At 55.5% G+C, this 18078-nt stretch overlaps 5 protein-coding genes across 5 annotated transcripts; 4 read left to right on the plus strand and 1 right to left on the minus strand.

Annotated features, from left to right (window-relative positions):
* Positions 1-94: 94 nt before the first annotated feature.
* On the plus strand, positions 95-4291 carry SCP_0407810 (hypothetical protein; the record flags this gene model as incomplete). Its single annotated transcript, XM_027757509.1, has 7 exons — positions 95-189; positions 244-1609; positions 1662-2052; positions 2105-2551; positions 2601-2806; positions 2861-3087; positions 3139-4291. 7 exons carry the CDS (start codon positions 95-97, stop codon positions 4289-4291), a joined length of 3885 nt encoding a protein of 1294 aa, XP_027613310.1.
* A 611-nt stretch (positions 4292-4902) lies between these two features.
* On the plus strand, positions 4903-7001 carry SCP_0407820 (RCC1/BLIP-II; the record flags this gene model as incomplete). The annotated part of the gene is made up of 6 exons (XM_027757510.1): positions 4903-5186; positions 5239-5455; positions 5515-5735; positions 5787-6236; positions 6289-6572; positions 6634-7001. The coding sequence occupies 6 exons, from the start codon at positions 4903-4905 to the stop codon at positions 6999-7001; spliced, it is 1824 nt and encodes a 607-aa protein (XP_027613311.1).
* Positions 7002-7687: 686 nt separating this feature from the next.
* On the plus strand, positions 7688-11237 carry SCP_0407830 (predicted protein; the record flags this gene model as incomplete). Its single annotated transcript, XM_027757511.1, has 16 exons — positions 7688-7870; positions 7925-7983; positions 8059-8347; positions 8397-8483; positions 8543-8824; positions 8877-8940; positions 8985-9140; positions 9199-9277; positions 9339-9502; positions 9561-10066; positions 10116-10173; positions 10229-10398; positions 10458-10637; positions 10690-10792; positions 10848-10913; positions 10966-11237. The coding sequence occupies 16 exons, from the start codon at positions 7688-7690 to the stop codon at positions 11235-11237; spliced, it is 2718 nt and encodes a 905-aa protein (XP_027613312.1).
* Positions 11238-11800: 563 nt separating this feature from the next.
* On the minus strand, positions 11801-15855 carry SCP_0407840 (predicted protein; the record flags this gene model as incomplete). The annotated part of the gene is made up of 4 exons (XM_027757512.1): positions 11801-14026; positions 14083-14807; positions 14865-14919; positions 14971-15855. 4 exons carry the CDS (start codon positions 15853-15855, stop codon positions 11801-11803), a joined length of 3891 nt encoding a protein of 1296 aa, XP_027613313.1.
* Positions 15856-16216: 361 nt separating this feature from the next.
* Positions 16217-18071, plus strand: SCP_0407850 (Tubulin gamma chain; the record flags this gene model as incomplete). Its single annotated transcript, XM_027757513.1, has 10 exons — positions 16217-16265; positions 16324-16490; positions 16537-16719; positions 16767-17057; positions 17107-17262; positions 17315-17461; positions 17517-17678; positions 17746-17861; positions 17923-17986; positions 18042-18071. 10 exons carry the CDS (start codon positions 16217-16219, stop codon positions 18069-18071), a joined length of 1365 nt encoding a protein of 454 aa, XP_027613314.1.
* Positions 18072-18078: the final 7 nt, after the last annotated feature.

Genomic DNA, 18078 nt, shown 5'->3' on the forward strand with positions numbered 1-18078 from the left:
TTCTTGTTCGCTTCCCGCTTACCATCGCAACCAGCTCTGGTGTCTGCTACCCCCAATATTCAGTAATACCTAATTTTGCCGCATCGCAAGCGCAATGTCTCTGTCTGCTTCTGACAGCAACGGCTCTTTTTCCCGTGTCGCTTCCGGGAAGACACCCCCTCCAGCACCGTCTGCTGCTTTCGCAAAGAGGTCAATCAAAATCTTTCCTCATTCTTGATTGTCATTGACGCATACACTACCCAGGGCGCGGGAGATCGAGGCTGAAGAGAGACTAGGTGCTAGATACAGGCCTCCCGCGCTGCGCGCCTTGGCTTCAGGTGGTTCCCCTCCTAATGATTCCCCGTCCACGATCACTCCAGGCGATACATCTACCTTGCCTCCACCCACAACTTACCCAGCGGGCTTCAGGAGGGCTAGGGCCGGAACCTTACCTTCCAATGTCCAACTTGCTGCTCAACGGTTTGCAGCTGCGTCCAGCAACCTGGGAAGTACTCCCGCTTCGACTGAATCATTCTCGGACCAGCTGCAGAGGCAAACCATTACCACCCCTTCTGCCACGCCAGCAGCAGCACCTGTTCGCCCCGGTTTACGTCATTCGGCTTCCATCGCGTCGTCGGTCGCCTCATCCGCTCTCACGGAGCGCCAGAGTCGTCTCCGTTCAGGATCATTGACACTGCCCACGGGCAACCTCTCCAATGCCTTCGGGTCTTCAATCTTTTCGTCATCCTGGCTTTCGAGGAACGATGGGGGTGCTGGATTACCTGTCCTAGATGATTTGCGTTCCGTCACGTCAATGGATTCTGGCGCTGATGACTTTGACGTCCATACCCTCGACTATCTGGGTTTAGACGAGACACTCCGTCATCCCCCTGCTGCTACTATCACTGAACTGCGCAACCAGGCACAGGCCGCGATCGCTGGAAATTTGGCTTCGCACCCGTCACGTCTGCGCGCGATCACCGTCTCGACTCCGTATCATGTCAGGTCCTCCGCCTCCAACCCTTTACTTTCTACTCCAACTGCTCAGGAGGAAGAAGAGTTCTATGATGAGGATATGTACCACAGCCAGGGCCTGGACTCGTACGATGACAACGAGTCGAACGACTTTTTATCTTCCAACTATGTCGCCAAGGGTTTCAAGCACGGTGATCATCTCACTCTTCCCGGCCTCGGGTCCAGACCTCGTGCGATTTCTGTTGGTAACCTCGATGATACTTCAAGGTCTCTCCATCGCCGCGCCGCTGCTGCAGAAGCACAGCAAGCAAGCTACGCGACAGATCTCTCTTTGCAGACCGCCCTTGGTAGCGGCAGCCTCAGTCCCGCTAGTATCCTGAGATCGGACAAGCTCACCGGTATCCGTAATGGAGGTTCCCCGACCGTTCACTTTCCTGTTGGAGAACTCCCGCGAAGTTCGTCTTACCTCGCTGCACCATCCACCTCCCAGAACCGTGCCGTCTCTCCCAAATCGGAGAGCTCGTCCACACAGATGCAGACTCCGACCCGATCTTTGTGGATCGGTAACTTGGATAGCTCAGTTACCAGCGAACAGCTCATCCATGTGTTCGCTCCCTATGGTGCGATCGAAAGTTTGAGGTTGTTGCCGGAAAAGGTCAGTAGAATATATGGGTATTTTATACATGATCACTGAGCATCCCCAACAGGAGTGCGGTTTCGTTAACTTCGTAGATCAAGCGGATGCGGTTCGTGCCAAAGAAGATGTGCTCAACCGCCTTGGCGGTGACATCGGTATGCCCAATGGCCAGACGGTTCGGATTGGGTTCGGAAAGGCGGACAGTGCCCCGGTCGCTCCCGCTAAAGGAACCACGCTGAACAGCCCTTCGGCCACCTCTCCCGGAGGAGTTTTGGGCAAGAGTACCGGCAACAATTCTGGTTTGGCGGGTATGGATGCTCAATTGCAATCCACTCCCACGAGAGCGTTATGGATCGGTTCCATTCCATCCACGACGACTCCAGCTACCATCTTGAGCGTTTTCAGTCCGTATGGACCGATCGAGTCAGCACGAGTTCTCACCCACAAGAATTGCGGATTCAGTAAGTCGAGTCGTCTTATGTGATGATTATTCTCTAACGTCGGACTCCCAAGTCAACTTTGAACGCTTGGATGATGCGGTGAGGGCCCGAAAAGCTCTCAATGGTCGTGACGTGTTGGGTAGTGATGTCGGTGCCATCCGTATTGGGTTCGCTAAGGTGCCCGTGAAGAACGGACAGGAGAGTAATGGTGCTCAAGATGATAGTGTTGGCCTCAATGTCCAGGGCATCGGCGATCTGAGTGTTGGCGCCACAATTCATGCCCTCCGCAACATCAAGGGTGCATCCACTATCCCTGTTGACCAGCAGGTCCTGAGTGGTGCGGTGGAGAATTACAGGTCGAACCTCCTCCTCAGCATGATTAGCTCTGGCGCCCATTCCCCGTACGACGGTGTTGGCAAGCCTGCTGGTTGGACAGCTTCGGTTACTGAGCAGCAAATGATCATGAAGGAACTCAGTGGCGGTAGTCCGGATGCGGACGCTGATATTCAGGCCCTTGCAGGTTAGTGTCCTTATTCCACCGCACGTACTTTATTAATCTTAACGTTCAGAATTCCGTCCCCCTACTATGTATTACACCACGATTCCGCTGGTCTCCGAGAGACCGCATAACAGACGGTGGGATGCGTCGAAGTTACGCGAGCTGCGGAAGCGCCTCGACACTAGTACAATCTCCACTGAGGAGATTGATAATGTCGCTGCGGATTTCCTCGACGGCGAGATTGTTGATCTTGCCTCAGATTGGCTTGGGAATACGGTCTGTTATATTTCGTGATAATGGTGCAATGATCTCGATTGACTTTGCTATCAGGTTGTGCAGAAGCTGTTCGAGAAATGTTCTGCTGGTCCTAGATTGGCAATGCTCGAGCGCATTAGCCCTCACCTTGCCATGATTGGTATCCACAAGAATGGTACTTGGGCAGCGCAGAAGATCATCGAGTGCGTCCAGACGCCTGACGAGGTTGCTATTATTACGCAGAATTTGAGGCCCTATGTTCCTCCCCTCCTCTTGGATCAATTTGGAAATTATGTCGTACAGTACGTTGTTACTCTTTGTTTTCTACGTCAGCTCACGTCATACCCATGAAGGTGCTGCCTTCGCTTTGGTGCTCCGGCCACAGATTTCCTGTTCGATGCCATGGTCGACCGTCTTTGGGAGATTGCACAGGGTCGCTTCGGCGCTCGTAGCATGAGGGCGTGCCTCGAGAGCACCAATATTACCCTGAGCCAGCAGCGCCGCATCGCCACGGCTATCATTCTCAACTCGATTCCGTTGGCCACCAACCCCAACGGTGCGCTGCTGTTGACGTGGCTCTTGGATACGTCGAGTTTCCCATCAAGGTACAACTTGCTGGCTCCCCGCTTCACACCGCATCTGTCGCACCTGTGCACCCATAAGTTGGCATCCCTGACGGTGCTCAGGATTGTGAACCAGAAGGTTGAACCGGAGGCTTCAAGCCAGATTGTAGAAGCTCTGTTCTCGTCTCCTGGAGACCACGTTCTCACTGATGTGTTGGGTGATCAAGTTAACGGCGTCGCCGTTGTTCACAAGATTCTCACTAGCCCCTTTGTGGATCCCGCTCTCCGTCCGACCTATGTAGATGCCACGAAGCGTGTACTCATCGAGCTCAAGGTGATTGCCACTCAAGCCTACCGTCGTTTGATTGAGGAAGTCGGATTACCTGTCCCGAACTTGCAGCCCACGTATTCCACCAACGTCCCACAGCCTAGTAAGACCAAGTACACGGCGCAGAGCAATTACACGATGCCTGGTCTTCCTGCTGGATATCCGTCCAATGATCAGGGTCTCGCCTCCATGATGGCGGCCCTACAGATGGGTGGACAAAATGCGGCGTCTGGTCCTCCTCGTCTGCAGATTGATCCGGGGTATGGTCAGGTCCCACAGAACGGTACGGGACGAGGTCGTGCTTCGAACCCTCCTTCAGCCTTCTCCCCGTCGACCGATCCTTTCAACCCATTCCGGTCTCCTGACGTGAACACTCAGAGGAATGGCGTTCCTCGTCGAAACGGAGGTATGCCGTCTGCGGCTGGCGGGACGTCGTCCATCCCGTTCGGAGCTCAGTCTCCCAGCCTTACTCAGGCGGCCAACCTGATGGGCATGACACCGCCGCCGTACGCTAGCATGTCTCCTCAGTCCGTGCCACCTCACGTCTACCAGGCATACATGTATCAGATGTATCAACAGCAAAACACCCCGAACATGGGGACCTTCCACGCCTAGAGCGACAGTTTGTCGGCGCGGCTGTCGTTCTTACGACATATAACGATCTGCTCCGGGGAACTCTATTCGAGATACGAGGATACAGACGTCCCGTCAATCCTTTCGCCGTTACCTTTGTTTTTACTGTATTCGTGTTCACATCTTCCAGGCCCGTGGCTCTGCTCCCTAGTTTTTGAGACCTTATACCCCTCCCTCACGTCATTTGCCCGGTATGTTCGCACATTCGTTTGAACAAGTCACCTAAAAGGTTGGACGCGGTTTTCCCGTCGGGCGGTGTCATTGCTGACGCCGGATGGGTGAATAGTTGGCTGTTATCTTCCGTTTCTCACTACTCGCTATCCTTGGTGGCACTATGTATAACTACTGGAGGGCTGTAAAATATGGCCACTGAACCTATTATAGAGAAGCCCCGAGTTTCCTGTTTCACTATAGAGTCAGACGTGGTGATTGAACTGGCATGGGCGGGTTGGGCGTGGGCTCGCGTCGCTGGACGTCGCGTACGCGTCATGTCACATTCGTCACGGAGGCACTGTCACTGCTTTCAGGAGGGTCAGCGCTCAGTGTCTTCCGCTAAGTCTGAACCTTTTTGACCTACCGAATCACTTGTCAGGATGCTGAGAGGAGCCTGTCAATCTGTGAGATCTTCTCGTACCTGCCAGTCTGCCCGGCGACTCCATTCGCAGACTTCGTCCTCCAGCGCGAACCGTGCGCTCATCGCTGTTTCTGGCTCCGTTGCGACCGCTGCTGCGCTCTGGTATTCGATACACTCGACGCAGGGTGTCATTTTTAATGATGCGCCAGTATCGGAAAAACTACAGTCGTCCCGACCACAGCTACCGGAGACAAGTCTGAACAGCCCGGACTCCCTCAACAGCATCGTGTGGGGCTCGAACAAGTACGCAAGTACATGTCTTTCAATTCTGCGGAATATTCATTTATTTGCGCAGAAATCATGTCCTCTCCATGGAGAACAGCACTGCGGATTCCGTTCACACTCCGGCAGCAGTTGCCTGGCTCGACAATGTCGCGCTGAGGGATTTGGCATTGCATGAACGGCATGCGGCGTGCGTTGATGCGCGGGGGGATGTTTATCAGTGGGGCGATGGCTTTGGCCAAAAGTCTAGTTTATCATCGGGTAGGCCAACGCTTACTCTGCGAGGAAAGGTGCGTGCCTCTTACTCCCTTCTCGTGGCGGAGTAAATAGCAAGGTGCATGGTATTCAGAACATAGTTCACCTCCAAGTGACACCATCCCGCGTCTTCGCTCTGTCTGCATCTGGGCGGGTATACACCCTCTCATCTTCCGCTGCGATGCAAGATCTTCCTGCAGGTACGCCGACGCCTGCTAGCACACCTTGGTGGGGCACTGGATGGCTCTGGGGCGAGGAGGAGGAAGTCGACTTTGCCGAGGTCGTGCCAAACGAAAAGCTGGCGTGGGGAGAGAAGTGTGTCTCCCCTTACGGCCATCACAGAGAGCATTGACCAAGTATCCGTAGGTTTGTCTCAATCGCAGCAGGTTCGGACCATCTCCTCGCTCTCACGTCTACCGGGCGCACTTTTGCGCACCCTATCTCGCTCAAGGCGAACACATATGGCCAGCTTGGTTTCCGCAAATTCGACGTGCCTGCCCCCTCCCATCACCCGCACCTGCATGTCAGCCATACACGCTTACCGATCGAGCTGACGCCAAAATCTATCTCCGATCCATACGCAAAGGCTACTCCCGCCATCCGACGCACCGCCTCAGCGTTGAGTGAAGACACTGGGTCTGTAAAGGCGGTGGACCTAACCAACTTGGACGACAGCACCATCCGGTTTTCGGACAAGTTGTTTGAGGTTCCGGCCCTGAGAGGTGTGCACGTCGACCGTATCGCTGCAGGCGGGCGAACAAGCTTCGTGAAGACAAGTACAGGGAGAGTGCTCGGATGGGGTGCGAACGAATACGGGTAAGAATCTCTTCGTAGTGTGTGTGCTGGATGCTTATGGCACGGCGTGCAGACAGATTGGGTTGGGAAGCACTGTGACCCTTGATACGATCACCGTACCCACAGAGGTTATCTTGTGGAGATCGACACCAGCGACGATGCGTACGACGTGCTTGGACGTTTACGCTGGCGGCGATCTTACATTCTTCAAGGTTGAGCGTTCGGACGGGACTGCCATGCCCTACATCGATGTTCTTGCTTGCGGCAACGGGCAGTGGGGCGGACTCGGCAATTCCCTCTATAGCAATGCTCAGAGTACCCCTGTTCGCGCGCGGAACGTTAGCGGCCTGCTGGAGTGTGAGTATTGTTTCCCAGTATCAGTGCTGTGAATGTAACCGACAAGGTTTCCGATTTACAGACAGCGAGGCGTCAAGGAACTTGCAACCCATCATGCCAGAAGATATCTCTGTCTCGCCGACCGGGCACGTCCTGCTCACTCTTGACACGCGGTCTCACGCGGGCCCTGGTGGAGGTGGCCGGGACATCATGGCGTGGGGCGCGAATTCGGAGTACCAGCTTGGTAACGGAAAGCGGGGCACCGTCGCCTTGCCGACGACGGTGCTGACCCCCGGTGGCGAGCGGTTCATGCTCGGGAAGAGGAAGTCGGTAGAGGTGCGCGACCTGCAGAATAAGGTGTGGAAGCGGGGCGTAGATGTCGAGCAGTATGCGGTTGCTGGGTGGGGAAACAGCTTGGTATACTGGAAGATTTGCTCTACTGGGCGGTAACTTTGTACCAGACACTGGGAATATCTGGCAAATTTCGCTGCTGAATAGACAAATATTAGGAGTATCAGAGTGCAAGAAGCAACGGGGCGGCCAAATCAGGCCGGAACGGCAAAGCCGAATGAGCGCAGCAGACACGGCCGAGGTGCACACAGACCGGAGAGCGTCCTTGCAGCGACACGGAGGTCAGTGGATGCACTAGGACAACAAGTCTCTCTAATATATTCATACCTTGCAGCGACATGGAGGTCACTGTCGTAGCAGTAAGTAATAGTACACACAAGGGGAAAGAAAGATGTACATGGATGCACCAGGACAACAAGTCTCTGGGGCATCCGACGAACGACAGTAAGGTATATACGACGATCTACACTACCGGTTAAGGCTAGTGGTTGGTTGTGCCGTGCCAGTGGCGTTGAGTAGATGCGAGCCAAAATAGACAAAGCGGACCACGGGCATAACGCACGTTGAAAGGAACTTGCTTCAGGAACTCCTGGGACTCCAGATTGCGACAAGGAATTCTACGCAGTACTGCGAGAGTCGCGTCAAGGGATCCTGTATATGTTTTCTGGATACGGCGTGTTATTTGTCCTTGTTAGAATCCAAAGGCTCCGGCTTCCTAATATGGATTTGACGTCATCTGTGTTAAACCTGCCGGTCTACGTGCGGCTCGGCGCGCTGATCTTCGTATGTCTCGTTCCATTCGGACACTCTCCCGACAAATTAGGACCAACGTATCAGCTCTGCGCGGAGACATAACTCGTAGCCCAGCTTGCTCCGCCGCGGCTCGCATCTCGAGCAGACAATTTTCCGATGTTGCTGAAGCCAGTTCGTCCAAGGATGTCGGAGGAGTGACAGAAGATGCGAGTCGGGTACGTGGAGAGACACCCATGTGCTGACTTTTTTATTCATTTTGCTTGCGAAAGTTACGGGAAGGCTGGTTGTTCATCGACTCCGTGCTGCCCGTTCAGCTAGGTATCTGGGAGTTCGTATATCGCTCTTGCGCTCACCTCTGTGTTCTTTTTTGTTGATGCTCAGTTTATATTTCTCTGTGAATTAGTTTGCGCTACTTTCTTGCTGTTTTCCGACAAGAGACACTCGTGGAACGCCTCCAGTATATCTTTTCGACTGTGCAAGCAAACGGGTTCCGTGTCCTTGAAGTCTCCCCGTACTCGAAGGATGGGGGAGTATTCGTGAAGTTTTCCTATACTGCGGTTGAACAGGAACCCGCCCTCGACTCTATATTAAAGGACTTCAGGGAGAAAGCTAACAAGCTTGGAGGTGTACCTTCATGGTTCGGCATCTCGAGAGGCAACATATGGCTGGTGAAAGGAAAACCATGGCGCGAGGTAAGTATCCCGACAGACTGTCTCGAGATCTTTTTAACACCGCGTTCAGGACATGCGTCGCTACGCGTCTCCGATCCTCAAGGTGTCGTTCGACGGGCCAGATGTGCAGGAAGAGTCCCTGTACGAACTTCTACGAGTCCGTTCCCTCACCCAGTCTGTCTGGGGCGCATATTCCTGATGCTGCGTTTTCCCAAGCCGTATGGCCGCATTGAAGAGATCACTCGGCCGACACCTGTTCCCGCGGGCACTCTCCGGTCCTCCACCGTGGCCTTCCGCCGCGTACGCGCTGCAGTGGTCGCTCATAATGCAATCAACAATATCAGTATCCCGTCGGCGCTGAACGCGTCAACTGTGACTAGGCTGAGGACTAACTATGAGGTGCCTATCCAGGCACATGTAGTGAGGAACTATGTCGCAAGCCACCCCAGGATATTCTTGCCGGTTCTGTTCTTCTTGATTGGAACTCTGACCTATACAGTGAGTTGCTTGTGAACAGAGTATTCCCTGCCGCGTTTACGTAGAAATGTAGATTTTCGATCCGTTACGCGTCCTCATGGTGGAAGGGAAGATGCAGGACTGGTTTAACTTCGAAGGTGCGGTTTATCGTTCTTTTTTAAGTTGTGCTCATATACTGTAGAGTTCCGAATATTCAAGTGGCTCCGCAACAACACGCTCGATAGGTTTTACATCACGCCTACCGCCGGCGTCGATGCTACAACGTCGTCGGGGGACGTGTGGAAGGAGCGAAACGATGCGGAGACTGCTCTGAATCAGTACCTGGCCGATATGCCGAGTGCGCATGGTTTCCTGCCGATGTCATCGTTGGTGCTCACTGCTCTGATCATTCATAGCCACCGTGGCATTCGTGCACGGCCCACAGGGAAGTGGCAAGTCCAGTCTGATATCTGCCATTCTGAAAGAACGTGGACGGTGCGGTTTTTTATGCAGAGCGCCACATTTATAGCATTTATGTTCACTCCGCTTCTGGCAGAAAAGCACTGGTGATTGACGTTGCTGAATTCTCCAAGGCAAATTCGGAGGTGAAGCTTGTGTCCACGTTGGCGCAGCAGACGGGTTACTGGCCGGTGCTCTCAGTCTTCAACTCGATGAACAACCTGATTGATGTTGCGAGTGTCGGGCTCATCGGCCAGAAAGGTGCTCTCCTCTACCGTCTATTTGTCACCCTTGCTAATTCTTTGCTGGCATTCACCAGCGGGTCTAAGCTCCTCCCTCACCGACCAAATCAAGCAGGTTCTCGAGGTGGTCGGTAACGGTCTGACACGTGTCAACGCCGCGCACCGCAAGGAGCGCCAGCACGCTGTCAAGAGGGAACATGTTGAGGAACTGAGGAAATCAGAAGGAGCTCGGGTGATGTCTCGTATTAAGGAGGGACATTGGCACGACGGGCGTCTGGATTACGTCGCTGGGACCGGTTTGATAAGCGAGCTGGGCGTCGGCGACGAGTCATTTGGCCAGACCGACGTCCCCCTCTTGCGGTCGCTTGCGTCTGAGAAGGAGGTGGAGGGTAAGGAGAAGGAGAAAGAGAAAGAGGAGGCGAAGAGGAAGCAGAAGAGCGTGGAGGATCTGCGTGTTGTCGAGTCGATGCCCATTGTGATCGTCAAAGGCTTTGGGGCGAAAGGGAGTTGGGCAAGTGGAGCGAGTAAGGAGGTAATCCTCGACGAGCTCGCTCGGTGGGCCGCTACTCTCGTGGAGAACCAGGTACGTCTGTACCCGTATAGAGCGCTACGGGTTCCACAATTCCTGTCAGATTGCGCATGTCGTGGTCGTAAGCGACAACCGGGAGAACGCCAAGAGGTTGGCGAGAGGCAAGCGCCTTTTCTCTTTAACTTTGCGCACAACTGAGCTTCGTCCGACCGTTAGCACTCCCTTCACAGCCATTGCACACGATCAAGCTCTCGGATGCCGACAATGCTAGCGCACTCTCGTTCATGAAGCAGAAGCTGCACGACTCTGGCGTGGAGATTGACTTCACTCGACAACAGAGGACGTATGTGGAACGTCTCGGTGGGCGCGCCAGCGATCTGGAGAGCGTGAGTACCCTGTCGACGTCACTAACGAGCATGATGCTGACGATGCGATATCTACACAGCTCATCAACAAGCTGCGGAACGGGGAAACCGTCGAGAACGCTGTGGAGGACATCATCACGCGCGGTGTCAGCGAGATCCGGAAGAACGCGTTCGGAGACGAAACCGGGGATTCTAGGAATCTTCCTTGGACGAGGGAACAGGCTTGGGCTTTGATGAAGCTTTTGTCAAAGCAACCTGAGGTATGCCATTATTGGCTTGGTTTTAATATGTCCTGCTGAAGGGCGTTACCAGGTCTCATACCACGAAGTGGTACTACAATTCCCATTTAAGAACGACGAGGCGCCTCTGCGGAACATGGAGCAGGCCGAGCTGATCTCTATTGGTACGCAAAACGGTAAGCGTGATTCCTATATCATTACTAGCAAGTCCATTCAATGAGTCCATACCAGGACGACCCTCCACTATCAGTCCAGGAAAACCAGTGTACAGATATGTCTTTGAGCGCTTGGTTCGAGGTAGGTTTTCCGCAATCCTGTCTCGATGTTTGACAATAACCCGGCGATCTAGACACCGTTTTCCAAGCCACTCAAGATATTGCGTTCAACGAGAAGGTGATCGCAGCGTCGGAGAGCATTGTGAAGGCTTGCGAGCTGGAGCTGCTAACACTCAAGGACGTCGATGCCGGCACATCACTATTCTGGGGATCGAGGAGGGCAGTGAGCCAACGCACTGACTATCTCTTAAAAAAGATGCGGATCGCAGAAGAGAAGATTGAGGTCTTGGAGAAGCAGAATCTAAATCTGAAGAAGATACTGGCGAAGGATGCTCTTAAGGGCTGAAGCACTAACATACCTCTAGCGAGGGATGCTGTTTTGCGGTTTTATCGCGGTCTGTTGGAATACCACCACATCCCTGAGTTTGGCATCCCGTCATTCAAACAAGCTGATATGTATTAGAACATCAATGGACGTTGCCATTGATGTTGATACGACACACCCTGATGCGCTTTCCTACGCACTCATGGTGGACCTTTGGTCCTACAAACGCCCTCTACCTACGATGGTACAAATGTATATACGGCCTTGAGCCAAGGGGTACTCCTACGCACATCCGCGTGCAAATATAATACGCAATGCATAGGCCTTGAGCCTTACAGACAACCTAGATTCTACCTACCAATGATGATGATGATAACGACGACGATAACGATGATGAGCGGCCTTCAGCCAGCGATGTGAGAGGTGTCCACGATGAGATCAGAAAGCAAATTGTAAACAATTGAAATGGTTGTCTGGACAGATGTGATGTGCTTGTGATATCGAAACTTGAGAACTGGAGACGGTCGGCGAAACTGAGAGGGAAACAGATATAAGAACGAGCCATCCAAGGGCAACGGTATAAGTTAACGTTTAGCGTTTCTTCGGTTGGGAAGCCGCCTCATGGGCCTATTCTCTTTCGGAACGGGAGGAGGCGCAGATCCCATCACGAACATGACCTCGCCAGGTATGGCTGGTTGTTGTGCAGGATTTTCCGGGAAAGGCGATGATGGGGATGGTACAGGAGTTTGTGCAAAGTGGAACTGCACGGGTGCCGCGCTCTGCTGCTGAGGAAGCCCAGGATTGGCAGCAGCGGGAGAAGCTGGTTGGCTACCAAACCTGAACTGGTTTGCCGGCGCGCCAGCAGAAGTGGGACTGGGTGCGAAATTGAACGCGTTTGGCGGATTAAATGTAGAGGGACTCGCCGGGTTAGACGGGGCGGTCGACGGTCGCTGGCCGAATGCACCGCCCGGCGATGGGCCACCGAACGGGAATGCCGCAGCTGCCGATTGTGCTGGAGCCTGATTGAATGGCGAGGGAGGGAACGGGCTCGGCGACAGTGGCGACTGCGTGCTCTCCTTGTGTCCGAACGTAAACCCACTTGAACCTGCCTGCTGTCCGAACCCAGCAAATGTGGTCTTAATCTCTGGCTTTGCCTCAGGCTTAGCTCCGAACGGATTTGGGTTCGATGCGAAATTGAAGGACGACGAATTGTTCTGGTTGGGCTGTCCGAAAGGCGACACACCAGAGGTCCCACTCTGACCAAACGTGAAGCCAGTCTGGACCTTCGCTATCTCCGGCTTCGCTGACCCGTTCATATCCATTGAACTGCCGCGTGTCGGGCTCTCGTCCATCATCACCTCCGAATCATGCGTGTGCGGGGGCGTTGTCGGTCTCGCAGACGTCGTGGAAGAGCCGAAAACGAAGGGCTTGCTCGATACGTCTGTACCGTGGCCGCCACTCGGCGGAGCACCGAACGTGTACGCAAGCTTTGCCGCAGGCGTCGAGGACGGAGAAGCGCCGAACGAGAACGGAGATTTCGCATTGGTCCCATCGGAAGGCGCTGAAGCCGCAGGCTGGCCGAAGGCTGAGCCAGCAGAAGGGGCAGCATCGAAGAAAGACTTCGGCTGCTCTGCAGCTACAGCGGGCGCAGATGGAGTGAAGGAGAACGCGCTCTTCGGCTGCTCGGCAGCAGGGCTACTCGCCGCAGCCCCACCAAATCCTGCGAAGGGAGAGGGTGCCGCGGGCGCATTACCAAAGAGCGACGGCTTGAGCGGCTCCGCCTTGGCTTCGGGTGCCTTCGCCTGTTCTGCCTTGGGAGCGCCGAAGGTGAACGGGAACGAGGGGGGTGCCGAAGACTCCGCCGGTTTGGCCGGCGTGGCGAAGAACGATGGCTGCGCGGGAGCGGCGGGCGTAGCAGGGGCCTCTGCAGGCTTTGATGTGGTGGCGAAGCTAAATGGCGACGGCGCACTAGTCTCTGCAGGCTTTGGGAAACCAAATGATGGAGTGCTGTGCTTGGGCACTTCCGCAGGTTTAGGAGGTGTGGCAAAGCTGAACACGGACCCGCTGGGCTTGGACACTTCCGCAGCCTGCGAGGGTGCCGCAAAGTTGAACGCAGGAGCGAGAGACTTGGGCTCCTCTGCGGGTTTCTGCGGGGCACCGGATAGAGTGTCGGGTGTAGCAGATATTGCGGATGGCACACTACCGAACAGCGAGGTCGAGGGTTGCACAGGGGCCTCCTTCGCTGCAGGCGCAGGTCTGCCGAACAAGGACGTTGGGGTCGACTTGGGCTGTTCCGTGGGCGTCGGTGCAGTAGGCTCCGCCGCCTTCGCCTCGCCTAATGCGGATACCGCAGGCCGCGCCGCCAATTCTGAACTGAACATCGGGGAAGGTGGGACCGTGACGGCTTGGGTGACGTTCGCACCTGCCTTCAGGAGAGCAGAATTCGTGAAGAAGTTCGGGATAGAGGAGCCTTCGGTACGCGCAGGCTGGGCACTCGTGCTTGGAGCAGATGGGGCAGGCGCAGGAACAGGCGGGGCGGGGGTCGGCGGGGTGAGGGAGAAGGATGGCATAGTGGATAAGGCAGGGGTGGTCGGCGCCACCGTTAATGTCTCAGGCGTGCTCTCTGCGGCCACTGTCGGAAGAGCTGTAGCGGGGGCGGATGCCAGCTTTGCAAACACCGAGACAGGTTGCTTGGGAGCCTCTGTAGGTACGGGGATTCCTTTGGAAGCCGCCCAATCGGCGAAGGAGAACGGCAAAGCCGTCAGCGGGGGCTCTTTCGCATCGGTCGCGTCGTGGGTAATGGGCGCCTTCTGTGGCAAAGATGAGCTTCCATCAAACACTGAATATGAGGCGAAAATAGACTTACGTCGTTCACGAAGCTGAATCCTGGAGGTAGCACAATTTTCTGTGCCTCCTTCCGCCCTTGCACTTCCTTCGTCTGCTCCGCCTCTGTAGCCTTCCTAACCTCCTTTCTAACGTTCGCCTCCTCGGTCGCCTCAGTGGTCATCTGAATGTCCAGCTCGTCTTCGTTGAACTTTGCTGAGTACCGCCCGGTTGTTCTGGTGGATGCGGTGGCTGCATTGGTTGCAACCGGGCGCGTTGGGCGTTGGATATGGTTTCTAGACGTCGTAGTACGACCCACACGAAGAGAAGACTGCGTGCGCCCAGGGACGGGTGACGCGGGTACCGCGGGAAGCAGCACGGGCGGCGGGAGTGTCTCGGGAACGGCGAGTTCAGGCTCTTCGTACTGTAAAGAATCGTCCTCGTCTTCCTCCATCGCGTTCTCGCGTTCCTTCTCTTCCTCTTCCTCCTCCTCCAGGCGTCGCTTAGCCAGCAGCTTCTTCAAACCCCCCCGTCCGGCATATGGACTCACGCTTGAGAGGTCCTCATTGCCCTTCCCTGTGTCCACCATGCCCAGGCGAGGCTTGTTGTCTTGCTCCTTGTGCAATAGAGTTGGCACGGAGAACCTCTTGGGCCGGAACATGTCGGGGATCTTTGGCGACCCGCGCAGACGCGAGGGTAGGAGAGGCGTCTTGTACACATCCAAATCGTGAAGAGCTTTCTCTGCTGCATTGATTGGACGGTAGTACGCTGGGAAACAGACGAGGTCGTTAGCTACATCGACAAGCATCTAACTGATCAACTGACCGCTGCTGGCGACCTCAGAGCCTAAGAAGAGCGGGCTGTAGGGACCCAAACCAGCCTGATATGTGAAGTAAGTACTAAGACAGGTCGGACACAGCATAGTACACACCCCGCGATGCGATCCGAGCGATCCGAGCGTGAGGGTAGGCTGCTGAGGTTGCTGCTGCTGCACCGACTGTGGTGTCTTCACGAAGACGGGGTTGGTCATGAGCGCGGCGAGGGGCGGCGGCTCGGAGGCGTCGCGGTCGCGGCGGCTCGGCATCGGGCCGAAGCGCTGGCCGGACGGCTGCGGCGTGAGCGAGGTGCGCATGCGCACGTGGAAGGGCGCGCAGGTGGGGGACGAAGTGAGGTCGCGCGGCAACCCGGAGGGGATGGAACCCATGGAGACATCGCGAAGGGAGCCACGTGTGGCGTTCAGCATGGCAGGAGGGTCCATGGACTGGGTGCGCGCGATCGCGCTGGGGGCGGCATAGGATGCACTTGCGTGAGGAGAGTCAGTGTGGCGGGTGTGCTGCGTCTGGGAAAAGTTCGGAGGGATGGCGATGGATGAGGAGCGGTCCTGAGCGGGCTGAAGATTGCGAGGCGCAGGTGGGGGTGGAGGCACAACACGGTCGGGAATATCGAGGTAGCCATGGGATATCTGGTGCTGCTGCTGTTGTGTTTGCGCTTGCTCCTGTACCTGCTGGGGCGGCGGGGGATGCTCTTCATATCGTTTCCTCTTACTGGCGCGACCAGAACCCTCCCGGTCTCCATTTAGGGGGGCTGTGACGACCCGGCGCCGCTTGGCGGGGGTGCCGTTGACCCCGGGTGTATCTTCAAAATCGTCGGATGAGACGGACTGCGAAGCAAGCCTTTCTGCTGAGCCGAACCAGGTGAGAGGAGAATAAACGATGTTTTTAAGGGTGCCCAAGACGGAAGATGTGCGAGAGACTCTGCCCGAGCGATTGCGACGTCTCTCGGGGCGGTTTTCTCTCACAGAAGCCAAAGAGGGCATGATGGCGATTCGAATAAGGAGGAGGGGGAGACAAAGAGAGGATTATAAGGCGATCAACGTCGCGGGCAGAGGACAACTCTCTCAAGCGCTTCTCCGTCACGCGCCGTCACCTTCCATCACGCGCTGTCACACCACGTTACCCCGACGCGTCCAATGCTTGACCGACTCCGAATCCTCGACGACCACGCCCTTCCCCCCTCTCCTTCCCGGCACTCACAGCGTCGCCGACGACCTTCTCTCGACGTATAACGGCTTTTGTCGTTCTGTGGCGCGTCTGTAGTCCTTGACAACACTCGCGCTATTGTCTTTTGTCGACCTCTGGCTAGCCGCTAGCGGAAACAATTGGCTACAGCTTCACATCATGCCCCGCGAAATTGTCACAGTCCAGCTGGGCCAGTGCGGCAACCAAGGTGTGGTTCCATCGTCGAGTGCACGCACCACCATGTCTGACCAGCGTCCGATATGAAGTGGGTTCCGTGTACTGGCAGCGCCTCTGTGCGGAACACGGCATTAACAAGGAGGGCATTCTAGAGGAATGGGCTACAGAAGGCGGTGACCGTAAGGACGTCTTCTTCTACCAGGCCGATGACGAGCACTACATTCCCCGCGCGATTCTGGTCGACCTTGAGCCTCGGGTATGTGCCCAATATCCTCGTGCTTCACTTATTGACCTTGGCTCAGGTTATCCATAGCATATTGACATCACCATACGCGAATCTCTACAACCCTGAAAATATTTTCGTGTCACAAGATGGCGGCGGAGCCGGTAATAATTGGGCGCAGGGATACGCCTCGGGAGAACGAATATACGAAGAGGTCATGGAAATGATAGACCGAGAGGCAGAGGGTAGCGATTCGCTAGAGGTATCTATCCCACCCTCCGCTGCGGCCTTATGAGCTCACCCTTGCAGGGCTTCATGCTCATGCACTCAATAGCAGGAGGGACAGGCTCTGGCCTGGGATCGTTCCTCCTAGAACGTCTCAATGATAAATTCCCCAAGAAACTCATCCAGACATACTCCGTCTTCCCGAACGCCCAAGAAGGGGATGTCGTCGTACAACCGTATAATGCCCTTCTAACACTGAAACGCCTAACGAACCATGCCGACTCCGTGGTCGTCCTCGACAACGGTGCTCTTTCGCGAATATCGGCGGACAGACTGCATGTACAGACCCCTTCGTTTGACCAGACGAACCAACTGGTGTGTCTACACGCTGTACTACGTTATTTCTCGCCAATTATTGCGGTAGGTCGCCACCGTCATGGCAGCTAGCACCCAAACTCTCCGATACCCAGGGTACATGAACAATGACCTGGTCGGGATCATCGCATCGCTCATCCCGACGCCCCGCTGCCACTTCCTCATGACTTCCTACACGCCCTTCACCAGCGATCAAATCGACAAAGTGTGTCTCGTATTCGCACCCTAGCCGTGCGCGATATTGACTGTCTCATCAGGCCAAGCCCATCCGGCGAACCACAGTGCTCGACGTGATGCGCCGCCTGCTGCAGCCGAAGAACCGCATGGTCTCGACGACGCCGAGCAAGACCGCGTGTTATATCTCCATCCTCAACATAATCCAGGGCGACGTAGACCCTACCGATGTGCGTGCCGCGCTGTCTTCGCTGTAGACGTCGCTGTGCTGATTTCGTGGGACAGGTGCACCAATCGCTCCTGCGGATACGCGAACGCCAGCTTGCGAACTTCATCCCTTGGGGTCCCGCCTCCATCCAGGTTGCGCTCACGCGCAGGTCGCCATACATCGCGACGAACCACCGTGTGAGTGGGCTCATGCTCGCGAACCACACCAGCATCGCTTCCGTGGGTGTTTTCCTCCCCTCTACGCGGCGGAACCTAGCTAACGCGTGCCTGTTAACGGAAACGGCAGCTCGTCAAGCGGATGATCGACCAGTTCGACCGATTGCGGAAGCGGAACGCATTCGTGGAGCAGTACAAGAAAGAGAAGATGTTCGAGAACGGGCTCGAGGAGTTCGACGACGCACGGTACGTCTTGTTATGTGATACCCCCGTGCGTGTGCTGAGTTAATTGTCCGTTATGTTGCAGGGCGACGGCGGAAGAACTCCTCAAGGAGTACAAGGCGTGCGAGAGCCCCGACTATATCACTTATGTACGTACTTCGCCTGGCTCATGCGCGCCGCTGAATTCTCACTGGCTCGCCCCAGGGATCCGCTGATGCAGAGCCTGCTACTTGATCAAACG

Source organism: Sparassis crispa, assembly GCF_003851025.1.
Source record: "Sparassis crispa DNA, contig_000003F, whole genome shotgun sequence".
NCBI lineage: Eukaryota > Fungi > Basidiomycota > Agaricomycetes > Polyporales > Sparassidaceae > Sparassis > Sparassis crispa.